Below are 21,465 nucleotides of genomic sequence, written 5' to 3'. Positions count from 1 at the left end.
TCAGTGTGCATGTTTAGTTCATTGTTTTTATGTCATTTTTCCCATTTAACAGCCCCGTGACAACGCTCTAGTACGTCCTAGGTTGAATTGTTTATTCTTTTCTATGTTTTAATTTACGGGCTAATTTTTGCACGTTAATGATCCTGTCACAACACGCAAATCATAAATACTAGTTATTATTAGTTAATTAACAAAACAAGGAGAGATAAGTTAATACCAATTATTAAATTATCAGTACAAGGAATAATAAAAGGTACATCCTTCTTATTCAAATATATAAGCAAACAGAACAAGACTACATTTCTTATGACAAGATAAAAACAGGCTTAATTTATGCACAAAGTATATACATGTATGTATGTATATAAGGTGCATATTTATTTGTAACATCGACACCACAAACACGTGGAATTATTTATTTATTTATTGATTACTATTGCAGTTTTTATTAATTAAGTAGATGGTGAAGCTTCAACATCTTGTTGGTCTGCAATTTTCTTCTTGGCTGCAACATCTTCACGGGTAAATTCTGCTTCGTACACAGGAGAAGTGCCCGTCTCAATTTGTGATGTCACCATCATTCCTAACTTAATAGAAACATATTGTCGGCTATCAACATCCTCCATCTTCTGGTAGATCTTCTCAGTGGAATCAACCTTTCCCTCATCAAAGACGTCGCAATAGGCCTGAACACAACATATATGCAAATTTAAGTCGTTAAACTGAAAACTAACAAAGGAGGTCAAATGAACAAAAGACGATATGGTTACCTGATTGTTATAGCTCACTTGGCTCCACGGGACTGACCAAGCAATTAGCGGGTTGCAGACCGTTGTATCACTGACCCTGACACGATATACCACAAACCCAACAGAGCCAGAAGCCACAACAGGTTTTTTGGTATGAAAAAACGCACCCCACTGGCCGTTCTGAACCCTGGTGGGATACGGACCCTCGATCTGCCCATACGACGAGTTTTCTTGAGTAAAAGTCAAGGTCTCACCCGTAGCATTATAAAAGATACCTAGTGTGGAAACTCCATTCCCCCAGTTTGCTTTTAGTCGCCTAACATAGGCTAGCGCCACATCACGCTTTCCATCTACGTTTGGATTGTTTAAAGCCTCGAGTGCTCTCTCCGTCCTAGTTCCCTCTGTCACAGGCTTGCCGAACACATTGGTAGCCATTACTCGTACCGTTATACAAACTAAGATTGAGTGAGTGATGTATGAGGTTATATGTTTTGCTTCATCAACTTAGGCTCTATTTATAGCCCATGCCATGCATATACCTTTCTCAAGTATTAAAGTAAGAAAAATGTGACTAAATGTTTGATACCTATACATTTGTCTCTTTTAGGCTCTATTTATCACCCATGCATGTACCTAATTTCTCAAGTATTAAAGTAAGAAAAATGTGACTAAATGTTTGACGCCTACACATTTGTCTCTTTCAATAATTATATACATTTTCTCTTCATATCTGTATCTAGTAGGGATAAGTATTGAGTGGTGATGTTAGGTTTATGATATACTAAATAGGGGATGGCTACACGTACCACTTGAGTTTTCGACACTAAATCGATTTATTTTTAAGGATAATTATTAAGTGGGTGATATAAGGTAAATGATAGTAACTAGTTAATTTCCCATCTGCACGTTATTGCTCTTCATCTAAGCCTAACAAAACAAAAAAGTTAATAAATGATGTTTATATGTATATTAAACACTAGAACGCAGGATCAACATGCTTGCATTGACCAACAAACTATCAAGATTTGGTATCTCAACTTGCTCATATTAATTTGGATTGTAATCCTAAAACATCCATAACCTGCATGACAATGACAAAGAGTTAACTTCATATGGAGATTCTTTTATAATTAGTAATAAGAAGATGAAGGGCACATAGACTTGCACAACTGTATTGAGTGAAATAAACAGAATGAAGGCAGTAAACTTTACTTGTATTTAATTTCTTTGTAGCTCAGCTCTTACATTACATATAATATACCCCTTTCCTGATGTGACAAAAACAACAATGCTGCAGCCGGAATTACTATATATTACTATATATTATTACTTTACTATATATTAATAAACTAATTTAAATAAATAGTGATTTTAATATTATAATAACATATAGTTTTTAAATGCTTTTATTATTTTAATATTACAATAATAGTTATTTTCTTTACTTTTTAACTTTAATCCTTTTTTTAATATCAGGGGTTGAGATAAGTTTGGTGTTAACCGGTATCGAACCAATACTGGTATCAAAAATACCGGTACGGTCCTGTTCGGTATCAGTACATGAAGGTAAAAACCGGCACTAATAAAGAAAACACCAAAAGTTGGTGCCGAATTGATATTGGAAATCTTTTGGTTCGGGAAATTCAGTGCTGCTACCCGGTACCATTTGCCCATCCCTGATCACGGTTACCGTACGAACAAAGGTGTCGTACAACTTTTTTTTTGTTAATTTTCTTCAACTTTTAATTTTTTATTTTTTTTAGTTTAACGGGTAGGGATGAGCTCGATGCCAACCGATACAGAATCGGTACTGATGCCGAAAACACCGGTTACGGTACCCCGGTATATGAAGGTAAAAAACGGTAGTGAACCGGTACCAGGAACGCCAAAAGTCGGTACCGAATTTGTACTTAAGATCTTTCGGTTCGGAAAATTTGGTATCGGTACCCAGAGCAATTTGCTCATCTCTGACCACGAGTTTCATACGAACAACATCGCTACCATACAACTTTTTGGTTGATTTTCTTTCGGTTATATTTTAGTGTTTTTTTTTCTACATTTTCTTTTTATTTTTGTCAGGAGTTTCGTTCGCAACACGCTCGTAGTGATTTCAAAACACATGTAAACACAGACTAAATAACAAAAGAAATTCGCCGAACTTCTTTAAACTTAGTTAGTATAATCAATAAACTTTGTGATTTTTCGTAGATATATATACTAATTATTGTTTGTTGACCTACAAGCATCAACTTCCATTGTCGTCCAGCGGTTAGGATATCTGGCTTTCACCCAGGAGACCCAGGTTCAATTCCCGGCAATGAAACCTTTTTGTATACGATAATCAACTCATCATTTTTCATATTTAAATAATGAAAACTTGAAGAAGTTGGTGGGGTTCAACTTAGTTGAATTTTCTTATGCACTAATTCACACATATATTTTTAATTAATTCACAAAATTGTTGTCGAGTATGATGTCATCCACGTATATTAATAAGTAGGCAGTATTGGAGCCTTGTTTGTAAACAAAGAGAGAAGTATCACAAGACGCACTACGAAACCCGCATTTAGTGATAAAAGTTGCAAACCGATGATACCATGCCCAGGGGGCTTGTTTTAACCCATAAAGTGATTTGCGTAACCGACACACATATGAGGGGTGTTGTTTGTCTACAAATCCGGGGGGTTGGAACATGTATACGGTTTCATTTAAATCCCCATGCAAAAATGCCTTTTTGACATCAAGTTGGTGTATTGGCCAATCACGCGAGACGGCAAGACTAAGAACGGTACGAATCGTGGTAGGTTTGACCACAGGGCTGAACGTGTCAAAGCAGTCAATACCAACTTGTTGTGATTTTCCGTTGACAACAAGACGGGCTTTGTATCTCTGTAAGGAGCCATTAGCATGGAACTTATGTCTATATAGCCACATGCAGCGAATTATATGAGCACCATCAGGTCGTGGAACTAGCTCCCACGCCATTAAAGCCCTATATTCGTCGGTCATGGCACTGAGCCAGTTTGGATCAGTTTGGGCGGCTATGTGAGATGTGGGAATGGGTGAGATTGAGGTGGGTCTGGAAGTGTGTAGGCTGAAGTGGGTTTTGGGTTTAGTAATGCCATCCTTAAGACGAGTCGTCATAGGATGGATGTTGCTAGGAGGCCATGGAGGATGATGGATGTTGCTAGGAGGCCATGGAGGATGGGTATTGGCGGACTGAAGTGGGGAGTGGGCTGAAGTAGGGCTAGGTGACGCGGTGGCAGACTGAGGTGGAAAGTGGGCTGAAGATGGGCCAGGTGACGGGGTGGCGGACTGAACTGGGGTGTGGGCTGGGGTTGGGCCAGGTAGCGGCGAGTGTGTGTGGGTTGGGGTGGCATGGTGATCAGGTGGAGAATGGGCTGCGGGGCTGGGCGGTGTGTTATGTGTAGGGTCGCAGTGGGTTGTAGAATGTAGATGGGTTGGACTAATGGAGTGGTTTGTGGTGGGCTGTAAGATGTGCGGAGATGGCACAGTTTGGGAGGTGGTCTGGACAGTATGCTGTGGAGAAGGGTGTGTGAAGAGTGGAGATAATAAATCATTCTCCAAAGGAGTGTAGTCACGAGGGGTATTGGCGGATGAGAATGGGAAGGATGCTTCATCAAATATAACGTGACGAGAGAAAAATGTTTTTCCGGTGGATAAGTTAAGGCACCGGTAACCACGGTAATCCGCGGGATAACCGAGGAAGACGCACAAGGAGGACCGAGGGTGTAGTTTGTTGGGTCGAGTGGAGGATTGATTTGGAAAGCAAGCGCACCCGAAAACCCGTAGGTGATCGTATGTTGGGTGGCGGAGGTATAGTGCAGCGGTAGGAGTGTAGTTATTGAGGAGTTTGGTGGGTAGTATATTGTGAAGGTAGACAGCAGTGTGAAGAGCTTCCACCCAATATGTGGTTGGAATGGAAGCATGGGTAAGGATGGAAAGCAAGATCTCGTTAATTCGTCGGATCATGCGTTCGGCCTTCCCATTTTGTTGGGAGGTGTGTGGGCACGAGAAGCGGAATTGTATGCCATGTGTAGAGGCAAATTGTTTAAAAATATGGTTATCAAATTCACCACCATTATCACATTGGAATGATTTAATGGGTAAATGAAATTGGGTTTTAATGTAGGTGTAAAACTTAATAAATTGCGAGTCTGTTTCAGATTTATATCTAAGGGGGTATACCCATGTATAATGTGTGTGATCATCAATCAAAATCATATAATATTTGTAACCAGTATTAGATAAGATTGGTGATGTCCACAAGTCACAGTGCACGATATCAAATGGTAAGACAGTAGTAGAATTTGATAATGAAAAGGGTAAACGTTTATGTTTGGCAAGTTGACAAGAATCGCAAAACTGAGTTCGACTAGATTTATTACATGCAACAAATTTATTTGAAATAAGAGAATTAATGACGGAAATCCCCGAGTGGCCTAGTCGATTATGCCACGAATCGGGAGTGGAATCAGCAAGTAAACATGAGGTTGAAGCTTGAGCAGGAGCAGTGACAAGATAAAGGTGACCTTCACTATCGTGACGGGTCAACATCTTCCCAGTCTTGTAATCCTTCACAGAAAATCCAAACGGGTCAAATTCAACAGAAACCCAATTATCTTTGGTAAATTGTCTAACCGAGATCAGGTTTTTAACAAGTTTAGGGGCATAAAGGACATTATTTAAGAGAAGGTTGTTTGGGGTGGGAAAGGTTGTGTTTCGTGATCCAAGAATAGGCATGCGTTGACCATTTCCGACTAATATAGATTTAATGGGACTAATACGAGAAGAGTTAGAACATATACCTGAGTCGGCGTGAAGATGGTTGGATGCGCCCGTGTCCATTATCCGGTTCGGGTCACCCGAGTCCATCGTGAATGCATGAAACGCCTCACCAATGTCAGTAGGCTGCAAGGGGTCGAATTCAGTTGGTTGGGCTGTGGGTACTGCTTGAAATGCTTCAGCGATATCTGTGGGCTGGAGAGGATCATAATCTGTGATATGGGCCTGAGGTGAGGTACGTGAAGTTGAGCCAGTAGCGGGCTGGTTCCCATTGGGCCTGGGTGACGGTTGTTGAAAGCCTTGCTGCCAAGGAGAGGCCCAACCTGCTTGGGTTGGGTATGGGCAGGGTGGCGGAGCCCAACCAGCAGGTGATCCAGTTGGGCCGACCCACCAAGGAGTGTACGGAGGCCACTGTTGAGAATAGGAAGTCCATGGCCCATTACGTGGTTGTGGAGGACGCTGCTGGCCATTTTGGGAAGTCGGGCCACGATTGGGCCTTGGCCTATTGTTGCGACGCTGTTGACCAGATCTGGGTTGGCCCCGGTAGGTGTTTTCACGGTGAGGAGCAGGCGAATCAGATGTGTTAGATGGCGTGGTGTGTGTGGCAGCTGCAACAATGAAGGATTTTCCCGAGCCTTTTGGCGTCTCTCTTCAGAGTCAAGGAGGTTGACGGCATCCTCCCACGAAGGTAACGACTGGTCCAATTGAGCAGCAACCACATCATACTCTGGAGGAAGGCCACGTACCAGCTTCATAACAAGACGTTTCTCATCGACAGGGCAGTCGACATCAGCCAATTGACCAGCGAGTTCTCTTAATTTTTGACAATAGGCTTGGAGTGAGGGCATGGATTTGAGGGTTAGATTGGTGAAGGCATCGTCAAGAGCAGCAGCGCGGGATCCTTTGTTATTGAGAAAAATGTTCTTGAGGCGAACCCAAGCCTCAAGCGCGGTGGACTCTTGTTCAAGAACACGAACCAATAGTTCATCTGAGAGAGTGGCATAAATCCACTGCAGAACTATTGCGTCAATCTCCATCCACAAATCATAGTTTGTGTCATCTTTAGCTGGTGGTTTGGTGTCGTCGATGTGGTCGAGCACCTTGTAGCCACGGGCATTTAATTGGAATAGCTTCACCCAAGACGAGTAAGTAACTTTTGTGCCGTCCAATATCCGAACCTTGTTCTGGATGTTAGTGACGGTATACACCGGGTGCAACGCAGGTGGGTTGGTATTTTGCCGGAGCCGGACGACTCAACGGTGTCTGGCATGATCGAACGGGTGAAGAAGTAGAGTGAAACTGAAAGAAAGATCGAGACCGTAGCCTCAAGAGGGAAGAGACCGTAGCCTCAAGATGAAAGCGATTGAGTTAGGATTCAGAGCAATGGGTGCTCTGATACCATGTTAATAATTGAAAAGGTTTCTTATTGTCTTTGAACGAAAGGTACAACATATATATACAATGAGAATCCTAACTAACCAATCACTTAAATATGGAATATACAATCTCTACAAATATACAAATGATATTATATTATATTATTAAGTGTAGAATATCCTCAGTGAATATACGTTGACTAATATATATGTGTGGGCATTCAGGGGGCAAAAGTGGAAGTGCACTAATTTTAACGTTATTTTACTAATTTCGTGAAAATAATGTTAAAAGAGAGGGATGATTAATCATGCATCATGTGGTGGCGTTGATAGCCAAAAGACAATGGAGTACATGCACTAATTGGCCTTTGTCTTAATTGCCGAGTGTTATGTGTCTTACGTCCAAGGCTTGATACAAAACTACTATCGAGTCGGGGGTCTCATTGGAAGCAACCTCTCAATTCCTACGGAGTGAGGTAAGGATGTCTACGTCTTACCCTCCTCAGACCCTATTTTAGCTTTGCTGTTGATGAAATTTACTGAGTATGATGATGATGATTAGGGACAGTAGAAAAATCCCATCTGGTTGAGATAATTAGATGTTCTAAAAATAAATATTAAAAAAAAAAATTCTAAAATCACTTTCGCAATCTTTAGATTTGTTTGTGAGTAGAGTCGTTAAAGCCTTATTTGATTTTTTTTCTGTGTTACTAGGGTGTTCTTGATTCACTAAGAGAAGTTTATTAGACCATGCGTAGTGGAAGACACCCCATCTTTGGGCGTTTTGCGTCATGGGGCGTTCCAGTCAGTAAGGGGGCTTTATGGGGCGTTTTCTAAAATGGGTGTAGTGGGGATGTGGGCATTATGTTAAAAGGGATGTAAAGAATTAAATAAATAAAAAAAAACCATCAAAAAAAGTGATTGGCCAAAGAAAAAGATGGTTACCGGTAATATCTTCATCCGGCGTTGATTTTACAACGCTCCAGCCAAATTTTTGTATAAAAAAGCCCACGGGGGTGGAGAAGATGGCGTGGTGGGGCGTTGTTTTATAAAACACGCCCAAAAAACGCTTAAGTATGGGTGTTCTTATATGATTTTAACTTTTCTTCCCCAAGAGAAGTTATTCCATTAACATGGAAGAGATTCCATTAACTTCTCAACTTGATTGATTCAAAACAGTTACGAACATAAATGTTAATAGAATCATAGTAGATTATTATGAAATTTATGTGATTTTTTTTTATGTTATTAACCTCTTAGGTCTATAAAACTCAATATCATGAAATGCAAAAAAAAAAAAAAAAAAAAAAAAAAAAAAAAAAACTAAGGATTAAAACATTTTTAATTTTCATATTTTGTTTTTTCTGTTATGCAACAAGGATTTATTTGCTATAAATTTTAAACTACATTATAATTTTCACTTCTATGTTATGTAAAATATTAACCTTTCAAGGGGTTTATGTTTTTAACCTTCTTGAAACTCATTTCCGAAATGCAAACTGTGTTTTATCCGATTCTACTCGTTAGTAGGGTATTGGTGTAGTGACGTGAGTTTTTAGAAAAGGGATTAAAATAATTAATAAAATCAATATCAATAAAGAAAAGAAAAAAAAACTTATTCGTAGATATAAATATTAATGATTTTTTGTTGCCTTACAGACATCAAGTTCCATTGTCGTCCAGCGGTTAGGATATCTGGCTTTCACCCAGGAGACCCGGGTTCGATTCCCGGCAATGGAACCTTTTTTTTTCATTTTTTAATAAATATTGTATTTTGGGTTGATCAACTCATCATTGTTCATTTCATATTTAAATAATGAAAACTTGAAGAAGTTGGTGAGGTTCAACTTAGTTGAATTTTCTTTGTTTCTTATGCACTAATTCACACACATATTTTTAATTAAAAATTAACTATAATATAACCCACACGTTTATTCAAAGGAAAATGATGAAAGAAGCTAAAGTTGTAATCAATTGTGCAGCAAGTTGTTAATATATATATAACACAGACCCATGTGAGCAACTACAATGTTGAACATTTGATTATTCATAATGCACGCCAGCTGTTTGACAAAATGCGTAAGAGAACTTACTTTGACTTTAAACTGCTCTCGACCACTGTTTATGCATAATTAAACAATGTTTATCATCTTTAAGTTTCCTTATTTGACTTATTGTTGGATATAAAAGCTAATAACCACTTTACATTACAAGTCTTTGTTTGGTACATACATTCAATGTACAAAGTTATAGTCATAATCTGTTAACCAAAGTGCAAAAATGGTATTCTTCATTCATTTGTTTCTGTTATGTGTTACTGCACGGTTCATTCATGTTCATGCACAGATTCAAACAGGTTTGCATTGTTAACTGTACCAGATTTCTGTTATAAGTTTTTTTTTTTTTTTTTTTGGCTGAAAGTTGTTTGGTTATATTGGTTTGTATTTGGTTTCTTGATAGGTTATATAAGCATTGATTGTGGGTCACAGGAAAATTTCAATTATGTCGATCTTGATACGGGTATAAGTTACACATCCGACGGGTCGTTTGTGAACACCGGAATCAATAAAAACATTTCATCCGAATATGCATATCCAAACAACCTATATCTTCCTCAGCCTCTTTCAGATCTTAGAAGCTTTCCACAAGGGGATAAAAACTGTTACACTTTAAGACCCAATGGCGGAAAGTCGAGTTTAAATCTAATTCGAGCTACTTTCATGTACGGAAATTACGATGGCGAAAACAAGTTACCCGAGTTTGATCTTTATCTTGGTGTACATCTTTGGTTATCGGTTAAGTTCAAAAACTCTTCGGATGTCGTTACTACGGAGATCATTAGTGTTGCTTTAGAAGATACTTTTAGTGTCTGTCTTGTAAATGTAGGACTTGGGGTTCCGTTCATATCCGGGTTAGAGTTAAGGCCGCTAGATGGGTCGATTTACAAAACCGACACTAAAAAATTCGTACCGTTAGTTTTGTTCGAAAGATTTGATATTGGATATACTAATGGGTCGGGTCGATATTCTAGCGATGTTTATGATCGAATTTGGTCTCCTTACAATTCTCCATCATGGGATTCGCTACGTACGTCTATAGATATAGATACAAGTGGAGATGGTTATCGTGCGCCGAATGAAGTCATGCAAACGGGCTCCACACCGAAAAATGGAACTGAATCTTTGGAGTTTAGTTGGAGTGTTTCTGACCCGAAAGCCCGATTTTACATTTACTTATACTTTGCGGATTTGGTTGTGTTGCGGAGGAATCAAACCAGAGAGTTTAACGTATCTTGGAATGAATTTCAACTTTTTGGAAGTGTGAGACCTCGAGCTTACTATGCATCTACGTTTTATAATTTGAGACCGTTGGTGGGAAACGAGCATAACATTTCTATTAAGAAGAGTGGTAGTGCGAATGTTCCGCCCATTTTAAATGCTATTGAGATTTATCGGGTTCTAGAGTCCAGCGAATTGGCGACATTCAGTAGAGACGGTAAGTTTTTCTTTTCTTTTTTTTTTCTTAGAGTTAATTACTGTATTCGTCCCTGTGGTTTGTCAAAAATCACTATTTCAGTCCATTAGTTTAAAAATTGCAATTTTAGTCCCTGTGGTTTCACTTTCGTAACCATTTCAGTCTACCTCGTAACCATTTCAGTCCCTGTACTAACAGAATAAATGAATTGAAATGGTTACGAAAGTGAAACCACAGGGACTGAAATGGTTACGAAAGTGAAACCACAGGGACTAAAATCGCAATTTTTAAACTAATGGACTAAAATAGTAATTTTTGACAAACCACAGGGACGAAAACAGTAATTAACTCTTTTGCTTAATTACTTACAAATTTGAATTCTACAGTACTATGGTTTTTAGAAAAGCAAGATGTAAGCACACAAAAATGAAATACATGCCTAAGAGGAAATGCTTCTAATATCTGTTAGGTCATACACTCATACAAAGATTTATGCATCTTAAATGAGTAAATTGTCATTTTCGTCCCTGAGATTTGGCCACTTTTGCGACCTTCATCCAATGGTTTGTTTTTTCGTATCTGTGGCCTTGTGGTTTCAAAATCTTGTCATTTTCGTCGCTAAGGTTTGGCAATTTATTGCGACTTTCGTCCCTCGAGGTTCGGCCCTTAGGGACGAAAATGACAAGATTTTGAAACCACAAGGACCCAGATGCGGAAAACAAACCTTTGGAAGAAAGTCGCAAAAGTGGCCAAACCTTAGGGACGAAAATGACAATTTACTCATCTTAAATTTATATATATTTTGATTTTGATGGAAGATGTAAGCATACACGATTGAAATACATGTTTTAAGGGAAAAGTATGTATTTTCAGACTATTTTGTAAGGTATACAAAGAGTCATTTACTAAGGTTGCTGATAATCATTACCATAGTTGTCAATAGCTATAAAATAGCTGGATTTATAGGTTTCTGTTAAATATACATGTAAAATAGCATATATACCAGGATATTTTGATGTAATATACATATAAAAGTTTTCGTAATTCTTTTTCTAGTGTATCGCTATTTATAAAATAGTGGTCGCTATTTATAAAATAGTGGTCGCTATTTGTCGCTATTCGCTATGTAGCATATAGGTCCCTTGTCGCTATTCGCTATTAACAACTATGATCATTACATATTTGGGCTTAACGAGGTGCTTATATTAGACCCGTAACTCTACTCAGATCAAAAGTTATGGCCATTTATGTTATTTGTTTGTCATCGTATTTGAATATGTCATTAAACACCTTTTAAAGGGCATTATGAACATGCTTAATTTTCTAAGAACATATTGCTAATCTTGCGTTTGGTTGTGCTACTAAAACAGTTGATGCTGTAGAAAACATTAGAACAACGTATAAAATAAACAGAAATTGGGTAGGAGATCCTTGTGGCCCAAAGAACTACTCATGGGAAGGTATTATTTGCAATTACACAAATTCAAATCCTCCTAGAATCATATTCATGTAAGTTATTTCTTCTTTTATAATTATATATTTATATACCCTCTATTTCTTTATAGATTGGATAAAACATTAAATACCCTTTAAAACCGATACCAGGAATCTTTCCGCAAGTGACTTAACCGGGCAAATAGCTGCTTCCATAGCCAATCTTTCATCTCTAGAAACATTGTAAGTCTATGCAGTTAATGCGGTAAAATATCGGATATCGGTAAAGGACCGATATTTGAAATATAGGTTATCTCGGTGAGATATCGGTGGGATATCGGTAATTTTAATATAATGCAGAATTTATATATATAGCAATTTAACACCAATAATTCAGTGATATATCAGTGATATATCGGTTATATCTGTCAAATATCGATGATATATCGGTTATATCGGTCAAATATCGGTGATATATCGGTTATATCGGTCAATATCGCCGATAATATCGGTACCAATATTTTAACTGATATTTGACACCGATATTTTACTAAGGGACCGATATGACCGATATATCACCGATATCTCACCGATATTAACTGCATAGTTGTAAGTACTGTATTTACATTTCATATATGTAATGATTAATTGCTATTAACATAGTTGTCAATAGCGGCTATAGCGACCGCTATAGCGCGCTATGTAGTGAAGCGACCAAGTGTCGCTATTTGGGTCATAGCGACCAATAGCGTGAATAGCGACAGTTAGTGTTTTTTTATGTAACTAGCAATTAGATATAGCTATAAAATAGTTGGATTTATAGGTTTTTGTTAAATATACATGTAAAATAGCATATATACCAAGGTATTTTGATATAATATACATATAAAAATTTTCAAAATTCTTTTTCTAGTGTATCGCTGTATATAAAATAGCGGTCTCTATTTGTCGCTATTCGCTATGTAGCATATAGGTCCCTTGTCGCTATTTGTCGCTATTCGCTATTAACAACTATGCTATTATATTTCCTTGTCGCGTTTGTAATATGTAGTGATATATTCATGATGTGTTATCAGGGATCTATCTAATAATAGTTTGACTGGGCCAATACCCGATTTTCTGGAAAAGCTTTCACTTTTGAAGTTACTGTAAGTTTTATAACATGATGATTTTTCGAAAATTTTAATTTGCTGCAGATATTCCGTTGTTTATTTTATTCACGTATGTTATAAAACTTGTCAAGAGTCAAAACGAGTTTAAGCCAAAAGGGCAACTTTTTGGTGTGGGTCGAAACGGGTTGTGTTAAACACTTCACAAGACTTTTGGCTCATTCGAACCATTTCCTTTCAAGCATTTTTATAAAAGTTTTACATGTTTGACCCGTTAGAGATAAAACACAATTTGAATTGACACATTCATAAGTAAATGAGTTGTGCACGTTGGACTAGCTAAACCACTTTTGTCCGATCTTTTTGTAAAGACTTATTTTGTCAAATACGATTACAAAATTCATATTATTGTAATCGTAACCAAAGTTTTGAATGAAACGGTTTAGGAGGTTAATGCACTAAAAGACACTTTGGGAGACTTTTCACCCGTTTTCAACCTATCTTTTACCTTTTGACCCGTTAGAGACAAGTAACTAAAGTGAAGGGTTCAAATGAGAATAATTTTTTTGTAAGAAGAAAAAAGAAGAAGTTTCAACCAATAAGAATGCTTCATTTTACTTTATTTAATATTTGTAGTTAATTTTAATATAAGGGTATATTGGTAAACTTACATAAATCATTAATTTGTATTCTTCCTCTTTAATAACTAGCTAAATTAAACTTGTAACTCCTTTTCAAAATATATACTTTTTCCAAATTAAAAAAAAACAACAACTTAATTTAAAGTGTTGAATAAATTACTAGTTGTGTAGGATAAATTACGAGTTGTGTAGGATATATTTCGAGGTGTGTAGGATAAATTTCGACTGTGTAGGATAAAATTCTATAATGTGTAGGGTATATGTAGGAAAATTTTGATATGTGTAGGTTATATGTAGGATAATTAATGATTAGTTGACTAATTAATTAAAGAGAGTAAAATTAATGATATGAATTATAAATGAAATAACATTTTACTAATATGCCCATTCTTCTTTTTCTTCTCACATTAAATTTGTTCTCAAATGAACCTTCCCCAGTAACTAAAACTGATCCTTCATTAATAAATGAGTCAAATAAAACATGAATATATGTAAGCTTATTTTTATTTCAATTGTTTTAGGGATTTAAGGGGAAATCAATTATCTGGCTATATACCAAAGTCTCTCTTGGAAAGATCAAGAACTGGATTACTCAAATTAAGGTTTGTTCTTTTTAAGATTTTGACATTTACACACTAAAGTTTTGTTATATTTTTGACAGGACAAAAATACTTTAATTATGATAAAAATATAATTGCTAAAATTTCCCATGACCATCATATTGTTGATATGGTAACAAAATTTATATATTACCCCTTCATTCCAATATTACCGTCCACAAATACACAGCACAATTTATGATATGTACAATTAATACAAATTTGAACTTGCAAGATTGATTACAAAGGTAAAACAAGAAAACTTATAACTGTCCAACATAACCGTTTCTAGATAGAGGATTCTGTACATTAAGCCAGAAGTGTGAGAAGTGTATTATAACACTATATATAACACTATATAACACCATATAAACACCGTATAACACTATGTAACACCATATTACACTATGTAACACTATATAACACTATATAACAAATATAACACTATATTTTGTCTGATAGCATGTCTATGATAGATGTATAGCGTTATAATTGTTATATAGTGTTACATAGTGTTATATGGTGTTATATGATGTTACATAGTGTTATACGGTATTTATATGGTGTTATATAGTGTTATATAGTGTTATACGATGTTATATGGTGTTATATGGTGTTATATGGTGTTACATAGTGTTATATGGTGTTACATAGTGTTATACGGTGTTTATATGGTGTTATATAGTGTTATATATAGTGTTATATATAGTGTTATAATACACTTCTCACACTTCTCACACTTCTGGATTAATGTACAGGATCCCTACCCACCGTTTCTAATACAGTTTATTAGTTATGAGAATATACTAAATTTATTATGCTAAGTTTTTTCACCTTAACTTGTGAATCTAACTACATGTTCTGTTTCAATTGCCTATATTATGATAGTGTGGATAGCCGAAACCTTTGTGACTCGGGATCATGCAAAAATAAGAGCAAGAAGAAGATCTTGATTCCGATAATTGCATCACTGCTATCATTGTTGGTGGTCTTACTTCCATTGATCATCTTTTGGAGAATTAAAAGGAAACAAAAATCCTGTAATGTTCTCTCCTTTTCTTTTTCTTCTTCTTCTAGTCACCCTCTCTGAATCATTTATATTGGCGTTTATTGCGCTAAAATGTTACAAACTTTCATGTTTTTCACACACCCCAAAAATCTTATTTTCACACCCATACTTCTATATGACCCGTATAGAGTTATACGGGTCGTATAGGCTAATGTTGCGCAAAAAAATGTCAGACAATGTTTTTTTGTCTCCATTTATACGAGCTGTATAAAATGTTATACTACCCATATAATACTACACGACCCAAACCCCATATAATGTTATATGGCCCGTATAGAATGTTATACGACCCAATATTTTCACCATCTATACAAGCCGGATAGCAATATACGACCCAATATTTTTTTGTGTAAATGTAATAATGCTGATGTGGATGAATGCCATTGTGAGTATAGTGAATGTTGTTTTTGGATATAGCGAAAGAAAGCTCAAATGAAGAAGTAAGAAGCATAGAATCCAACAACAAGCAGTTTACCTATGCTGAGGTGGCAAACATGACTAATAATTTCCAAACAGCCATCGGAAAAGGAGGATTTGGAAGCGTTTACCTTGGGACTTTGAAAAACGGCAAACAAGTTGCAGTCAAGTTACTCTCTGAGTCATCTTCTCAAGGATATAATGAATTCCAAAATGAGGTAACACTAATCGGATAACTCGAAAAATCTTTCTTGGAAATTACAGTTTTGCTCCAATGAGCGCAGTGGCGAAGCTTGACAATGAAGACGGGGGTTGAAAACGTAAATATCATCCAAAAATTTCTATAGAACTAGGGGGTCGAAAACGTATATACCCAAAAATTTCTATACGAAAACTACATATATAACACTAGTGAGCGAAAAGTTCGGGGGGTCGGGCGCCCTCTGGCCCCTCTTATGCTGCGCCACTGAATGAGTGGCGGGGGTTTTTTAACCTGAGTATGCACTACCATTACAAATATTTACCATTTCAAAATACTAAAAATTATCATATTTATTCATTCCATAGAAAGTACACAGATAGTCCCTGTGGTTTTCTAAAATTTTGGATTTAGTCCCTAGCTTTATAAAAGTACATGGATGGTCCGGTGGTTTGCATTTTGTAACACATTTAGTCCCCAACTTTTGCTAAAAATACATGGATGGTCCTTGTGGTTTTCACATTGTAACGCATTTAGTCTCTAACTGGGACCTCCTAAACCTTTAGGTTTGTTGGCTGGGGACCATCCGTGTAGTTTTGGAAAGCTAGGGACCAAATCTAAAATTTTAGTAAACCACAGGGACTATCCATGTACTTTACTCTAAATAAAATAAGATCACATACTTATAAAAGTGTGTTTCACTAGTAATTATTGAGTGAAATATGCTATAGATAACTGATTTTTATTTTATTAACAATGGAATGAGTAATTATGGTATTATGAAATATAGAAGGACTAAATTTTAAACATATAAAAGGATATACACATAGTTAATCCAAATAAATAAGTGGAATGAAAATTTTAAAATTATAAAGGATCGCCCCCCAATTATTTTGCCTAAATATTTATACAATATATAAATTGGGTCCCAAGACTTTCTGCCCCCCGGAACTTTTAGTCAAGCTCCGACACTGTTATCAAATTTAGAAAGACTAAATTTTAAACATATAAAAGGATATACACATAGTTAATCCAAATAAATAAATGGAATGAAAACACATGCACCTAACTCTACAAAATGAAACCAGAACAAATAGATTAAGAATGAGTGCCATCAATACATGTAAATTTATAGAAATATACGGTCTAACTGCAGGCTGAGCTCTTGATGAGGGTTCATCACAGGAATTTGGCCTCATTTGTGGGATATTCTCATGATAATAACAGAATGGCGCTTGTATACGAGTACATGGCTAATGGTAACCTCAAAAGTTATATATCAGGTATTGCATAGTATTGCATTTTGATATTTAACGTTAGAGGTTGTTAAGTGGGTGAGTGGGTGTGGGTTGGGTTAAGTTTCAAAGGGGTTCGGGTTGAGAACAACTAATCGTTGAGTGATAACAAAACGTACCAGATTGGTTGACCCATACACACTTTTTGTTCACCTTTTTAACATCATTAATGTGTTAGGTAAGGCTGTCTACATCTTACCCTCCTCAGACCCTACCTTAGTTTTGCTATTGGTGGGATTTACTGATAATAGACTTGATATATATTTCGAGATAATTGATATATATCAAGTCTATTATCAGTATACGACACCATTTGAGATAAAACGTGACCTAAATCTACTCATGCATGACTAACATTGATTTTGTTTATTGCAGACAGAAATATCCACCCGTTGAGCTGAGAAATGAGACTCAAAATTGCGATAGATGCTGCACAAGGTGCATACTTATTCAACTTTATTTCTAAACTGTTGAAAACCTCCATTTTTTTATCATTTATTACAGTGTGAGACTTCTCTTCCATCATCATAATTTTTTTTTTTTTGCATGAATGTGTCACATTTGAAGATATTTTGAATACATTGACAAATGACAATAGTCCAATTCATTTTTTGGTCCTGGAAAGAAATAAAGATATGATAGTAGGTCAGATTTACATAATTGAAGGTGGGACCCACAAAAGCTTTTGTATTGTCAATGTAGTGACCAATGTATCATTGGACAAATGCTTTTGCAATTTTTTTTTTTTTTTTTGGTTTATGACCCAATTTGTGTTTGGGGTTGTACATTGATTATTTGAGTGAAATAAGTTGATTTAAATAACAATTTGAAGTTGCTTTTTGTGAAGATGCAGTTTTAACAATTTTTAAAATGATGTCATAGTGGGTCCTTTGTTTATATATACGAGAAATGGGGACCCGTGATATAAAAATAACAGAAAGTAATGTAACTGAACGAACCTCTTGGATTACAGGATTGGAATACTTGCACCATGGTTGCAGACCGGCTATAATTCATAGAGACGTAAAATCAGCCAACATCCTTCTTAGTGAAAACTTGGATGCTAAAATAGCGGATTTTGGTCTTTCAAAGGGTCTCCCTGATGATCAAACTACTCATATATTGACGGACGTTATTGGTACAGCCGGTTATCTTGATCCAGAGTAAGTACTTGTAATTGATCTACAAATGTTTACAAAAGTTAGCTAGACATGAATGGCCTAAACGCGTTGAGAGTCCCCCAAAAGTAAATTTTTATAGCATACAATCTATGCAGTTAATGCGGTAAAATATCGGATATCGGTCAAGGACCGATATTTGAAATATAGGTTATCTCGGTGAGATATTGGTGGGATGTCGGTAATTTTAATATAATGCAGAATTTATATTTATAGCAATTTAACACCAATAATTCAGTGATATATCAGTTATATTGGTCAAATATCGGTGATATATCAGTTATATCGGTCAAATATTGGTCAATATCGCCGATAATATCGGTACCGATATTTTGACTGATATTTGACACCGATATTTTACTAAGGGACCGATATATCACCGATATTAACTGCATAGCATACAATCATCGAAATCACTTGAACAAATTGGATCATTATTAGAATTAGAAAGGAGTAAAACTGAGGGGTGATTGTGCACATATAACAAGGTTTAAGGGCTAAAATTGTAACTTTTTTGTTATCTTATTAGCATATGTTGCACATAAGATATCATTTCCCTTGTACTAATATAGTGTTTTTCTTGTCATATTAACACATTAATTATATACGTAAAAGGTTTAAAGTGATACGGCCGAAAAAGCGTTTAGGGTCAACCTAACCCGACCATCCTATAAATATGATCCATTTTGGTCTGTTAGTCAACCCGCAAAATGCTTATTGATCCACCTACGTCGGTATTTATAAAGTTCAATGGAATTATTATGACCGTTAAGAACTAATGATCAATTTGCATCCATAAAGGTACCGCAGGTCTCACAATTTGAATGAAAAGAGTGACGTATACAGTTTTGGGATCGTTCTTCTAGAGCTAATCACGGGCCGACCCGCGATAATAAAAAGCATGGATCACATCCACATCATGCAATATGTGGGCCATTATCTCAAAAAAGGAGAGATCACAAGTGTAATAGATGAACAAATGGGAGGTGATTTCAACTTAGAATCTGTGTCGAAAGCTATTGAAATATCGGTTGCATGCACACGGGCCATGTCAACCCAAAGGGTGACAATGAGTGAGGTTTTAACGGGCCTAAAAGTGTGTTTGGAGATGGAAATGACCCGTGGGCCGAGAAACCAGGCTAACCATGTGGTCCAGAAGATGGTTGGGTTGCAAATGGACCATTCACCTGATATTTGTTCAATGGATTTTGAGCTCATGACTGATCCCTCAGGAAGATAGTGATCTTGAAAAGGAATGTACAAAAAAATGAAAAAGCTGATGTTTGTGTAGTTTGAAAAAAGAAAGTGAAAGGACAATTGTTTCTATAGGTTTTGAATTTATATGAATACAACAACTGAATTCTTATATCTCCTTAACATTCATGTTTTTATTTTTATTTTTATTTTAGCTGTGTGGTTCAACGGATCTACGTATATTTTTCAGGTCCCGTCACAACGCACAAGTTTTAGGTCGACTTAGTTATTTTTTTTCTATGTTTTTATTTTAGTCTAATTTTTGCACATTAACCAATACAAGGAATAATAGAAGGTACATCCTTCTTATTCAAATTTATAAGCAAACAAAACAAGAGTGCATTTCTTATCACAAGATAAAAACAAGCTAAATTTATGCATACAATATATACATGTATGTATGTATATAAGGTGCATATTTATTTGTAACATCGACGCCACAGACACGTGGAATGATTTGTTTATTACTTACTACTATTGTAGAGGTTTTATCAATTAAGTAGATACTGAAGCTTCAACATCCTGTTGATCTGCAGTTTTTCTCTTGATCAGTGCAACATCTTCACGGGTGAATTCTGCTTCGTACACTGGAGAAGTGCCCGTCTCAATTTGTGATGTCACCATCATTCCAAACTTAATAGAAACTTCTTGTCGGCTATCAACGCTCTCCATCTTGCGGTAGACCGCGTCGGGTGTATCGACCTTTCCCTCCTCAAAGATGTCACAGTAGGCCTGAACACAACATGTACCAACTTAGGAGCTAAGGAACTGACTAAAACTTAAAACGCTAACCTTTAACAGTAACAAATAATAATTAAGACTTAAAATACTAATAGCAGCAATAAGAAGAAAGATGAATGGTAGAAATAATACTGATATCAGGGAAAAATGGTGATATATCGGCAGAGGACCGATAACTGATATATCACTGATATATTGGTGATATATCGGGATATTAACTACATAGCTAAGGAGGTCAAATCAAATGAACAAAAGATGATATGGTCACCTGATTATTATAGCTCACTTGGCTCCACGGGACTGACCAAGCAATTAGCGGGTTGCAGACTATTGTATCATCGACCCTGACGCGATATACCACAAACGCAACAGAGCCAGAAGCCACAACAGGTTTTTTGGTATGAAAAAACGCACCCCACTGGCCATTCTGTACCCTGGTGGGATACGGACCCTCGATCTGCCCATACGACGAGTGTTCTTGAGTAAAAGTTAAAGTCTCACCAGTAGCATTATAAAAGATACCTAGTGTGGAAACTCCATTCCCCCAGTTTGCTTTTAGTTGCCTAACATAGGCTAGCGCCTCATCACGCTTTCCATCTACGTTTGGATTGTTTAAAGCCTCGAGTGCTCTCTCCGTCCTAGTTCCCTCTCTCACAGGATTGCCGAACACATTGGTAGCCATTACTACTCGTACCTTCTGGCTCTTTACACAAACTAAGATTGAGATAGAGAGTGATGTATGAGGTTATATGTTTTGCTTCATCAACTTAGGCTCTATTTATAGCCCATGCATGTAGCTTTCACAAGCTATCATATACTATTTATTACAGCCCATGCTATACGCCCCATCCCTCATTTGTCTCTTACATTTTTTCTTCAACTCTATATTAATTTAGTAGGAATGAGATGTTAAGTTTATTATATAATATTAGGCCAAATTAACATACCGATAGTAGAACTTGTTGTTATTACTCCTGTTTCATGACAAGAAGTCATCTTGAATCATACACTAACTTGAGCAAATGGAACATATTTCACATATTCCATCTTACCAGCAACATTGGCAGCTATTTATATAAAGAAAAAGGGTTCCAGTAAAGCTATTTGTTACCTTAAGCAAGAGC

At 36.4% G+C, this 21,465-nt stretch overlaps 3 protein-coding genes and 2 non-coding genes across 6 annotated transcripts; 3 read left to right on the top strand and 2 right to left on the bottom strand.

The window, feature by feature from the left end:
- Window positions 1-238: 238 nt before the first annotated feature.
- LOC110928507 (23 kDa jasmonate-induced protein) lies at window positions 239-1,245 on the bottom strand. Its single transcript, XM_022171518.2, has 2 exons — window positions 771-1,245; window positions 239-686 (listed from the first exon to the last, which is right to left on the bottom strand). Exons 1-2 carry the CDS (start codon window positions 1,182-1,184, stop codon window positions 453-455), a joined length of 648 nt encoding a protein of 215 aa, XP_022027210.1. The 5' UTR covers window positions 1,185-1,245; the 3' UTR covers window positions 239-452.
- Window positions 1,246-3,000: 1,755 nt separating this feature from the next.
- On the top strand, window positions 3,001-3,072 carry TRNAE-UUC. Its single transcript has one exon. It is a non-coding gene; the product is annotated as a tRNA-Glu (tRNA).
- Window positions 3,073-8,599: 5,527 nt separating this feature from the next.
- TRNAE-UUC lies at window positions 8,600-8,671 on the top strand. The gene has a single exon. It is a non-coding gene; the product is annotated as a tRNA-Glu (tRNA).
- A 334-nt stretch (window positions 8,672-9,005) lies between these two features.
- Window positions 9,006-19,730, top strand: LOC110928506 (probable LRR receptor-like serine/threonine-protein kinase At4g29180). Of its 2 annotated transcripts, XR_004888161.1 has the most exons (12): window positions 9,006-9,287; window positions 9,392-10,426; window positions 11,776-11,914; window positions 12,011-12,082; window positions 12,916-12,987; window positions 14,111-14,191; window positions 15,077-15,228; window positions 15,675-15,892; window positions 17,030-17,156; window positions 17,544-17,606; window positions 18,142-18,331; window positions 19,148-19,730. XR_004888161.1 is itself a non-coding variant. In XM_035987330.1 (11 exons), exons 1-10 carry the CDS (start codon window positions 9,212-9,214, stop codon window positions 17,567-17,569), a joined length of 1,998 nt encoding a protein of 665 aa, XP_035843223.1. In that variant the 5' UTR covers window positions 9,006-9,211; the 3' UTR covers window positions 17,570-17,606; window positions 18,142-18,463. The 2 variants fall into 2 exon arrangements, 1 of the variants encoding a protein (XP_035843223.1); XM_035987330.1 differs by lacking the exon at window positions 19,148-19,730 and having other exon boundaries at window positions 18,142-18,463.
- A 207-nt stretch (window positions 19,731-19,937) lies between these two features.
- On the bottom strand, window positions 19,938-21,066 carry LOC118490108 (23 kDa jasmonate-induced protein-like). The gene is made up of 2 exons (XM_035987329.1): window positions 20,610-21,066; window positions 19,938-20,332 (listed from the first exon to the last, which is right to left on the bottom strand). The coding sequence occupies exons 1-2, from the start codon at window positions 21,021-21,023 to the stop codon at window positions 20,096-20,098; spliced, it is 651 nt and encodes a 216-aa protein (XP_035843222.1). The 5' UTR covers window positions 21,024-21,066; the 3' UTR covers window positions 19,938-20,095.
- Between the last annotated feature and the right edge of the window lie 399 nt (window positions 21,067-21,465).

The sequence above is a fragment of the Helianthus annuus genome, chromosome 3 (genome assembly GCF_002127325.2).
Source record: "Helianthus annuus cultivar XRQ/B chromosome 3, HanXRQr2.0-SUNRISE, whole genome shotgun sequence".
Lineage (NCBI taxonomy): Eukaryota > Viridiplantae > Streptophyta > Magnoliopsida > Asterales > Asteraceae > Helianthus > Helianthus annuus.
Note: the sequence above shows the minus strand (reverse complement) of the source record. Positions and strands in the feature narration are given on the sequence as shown.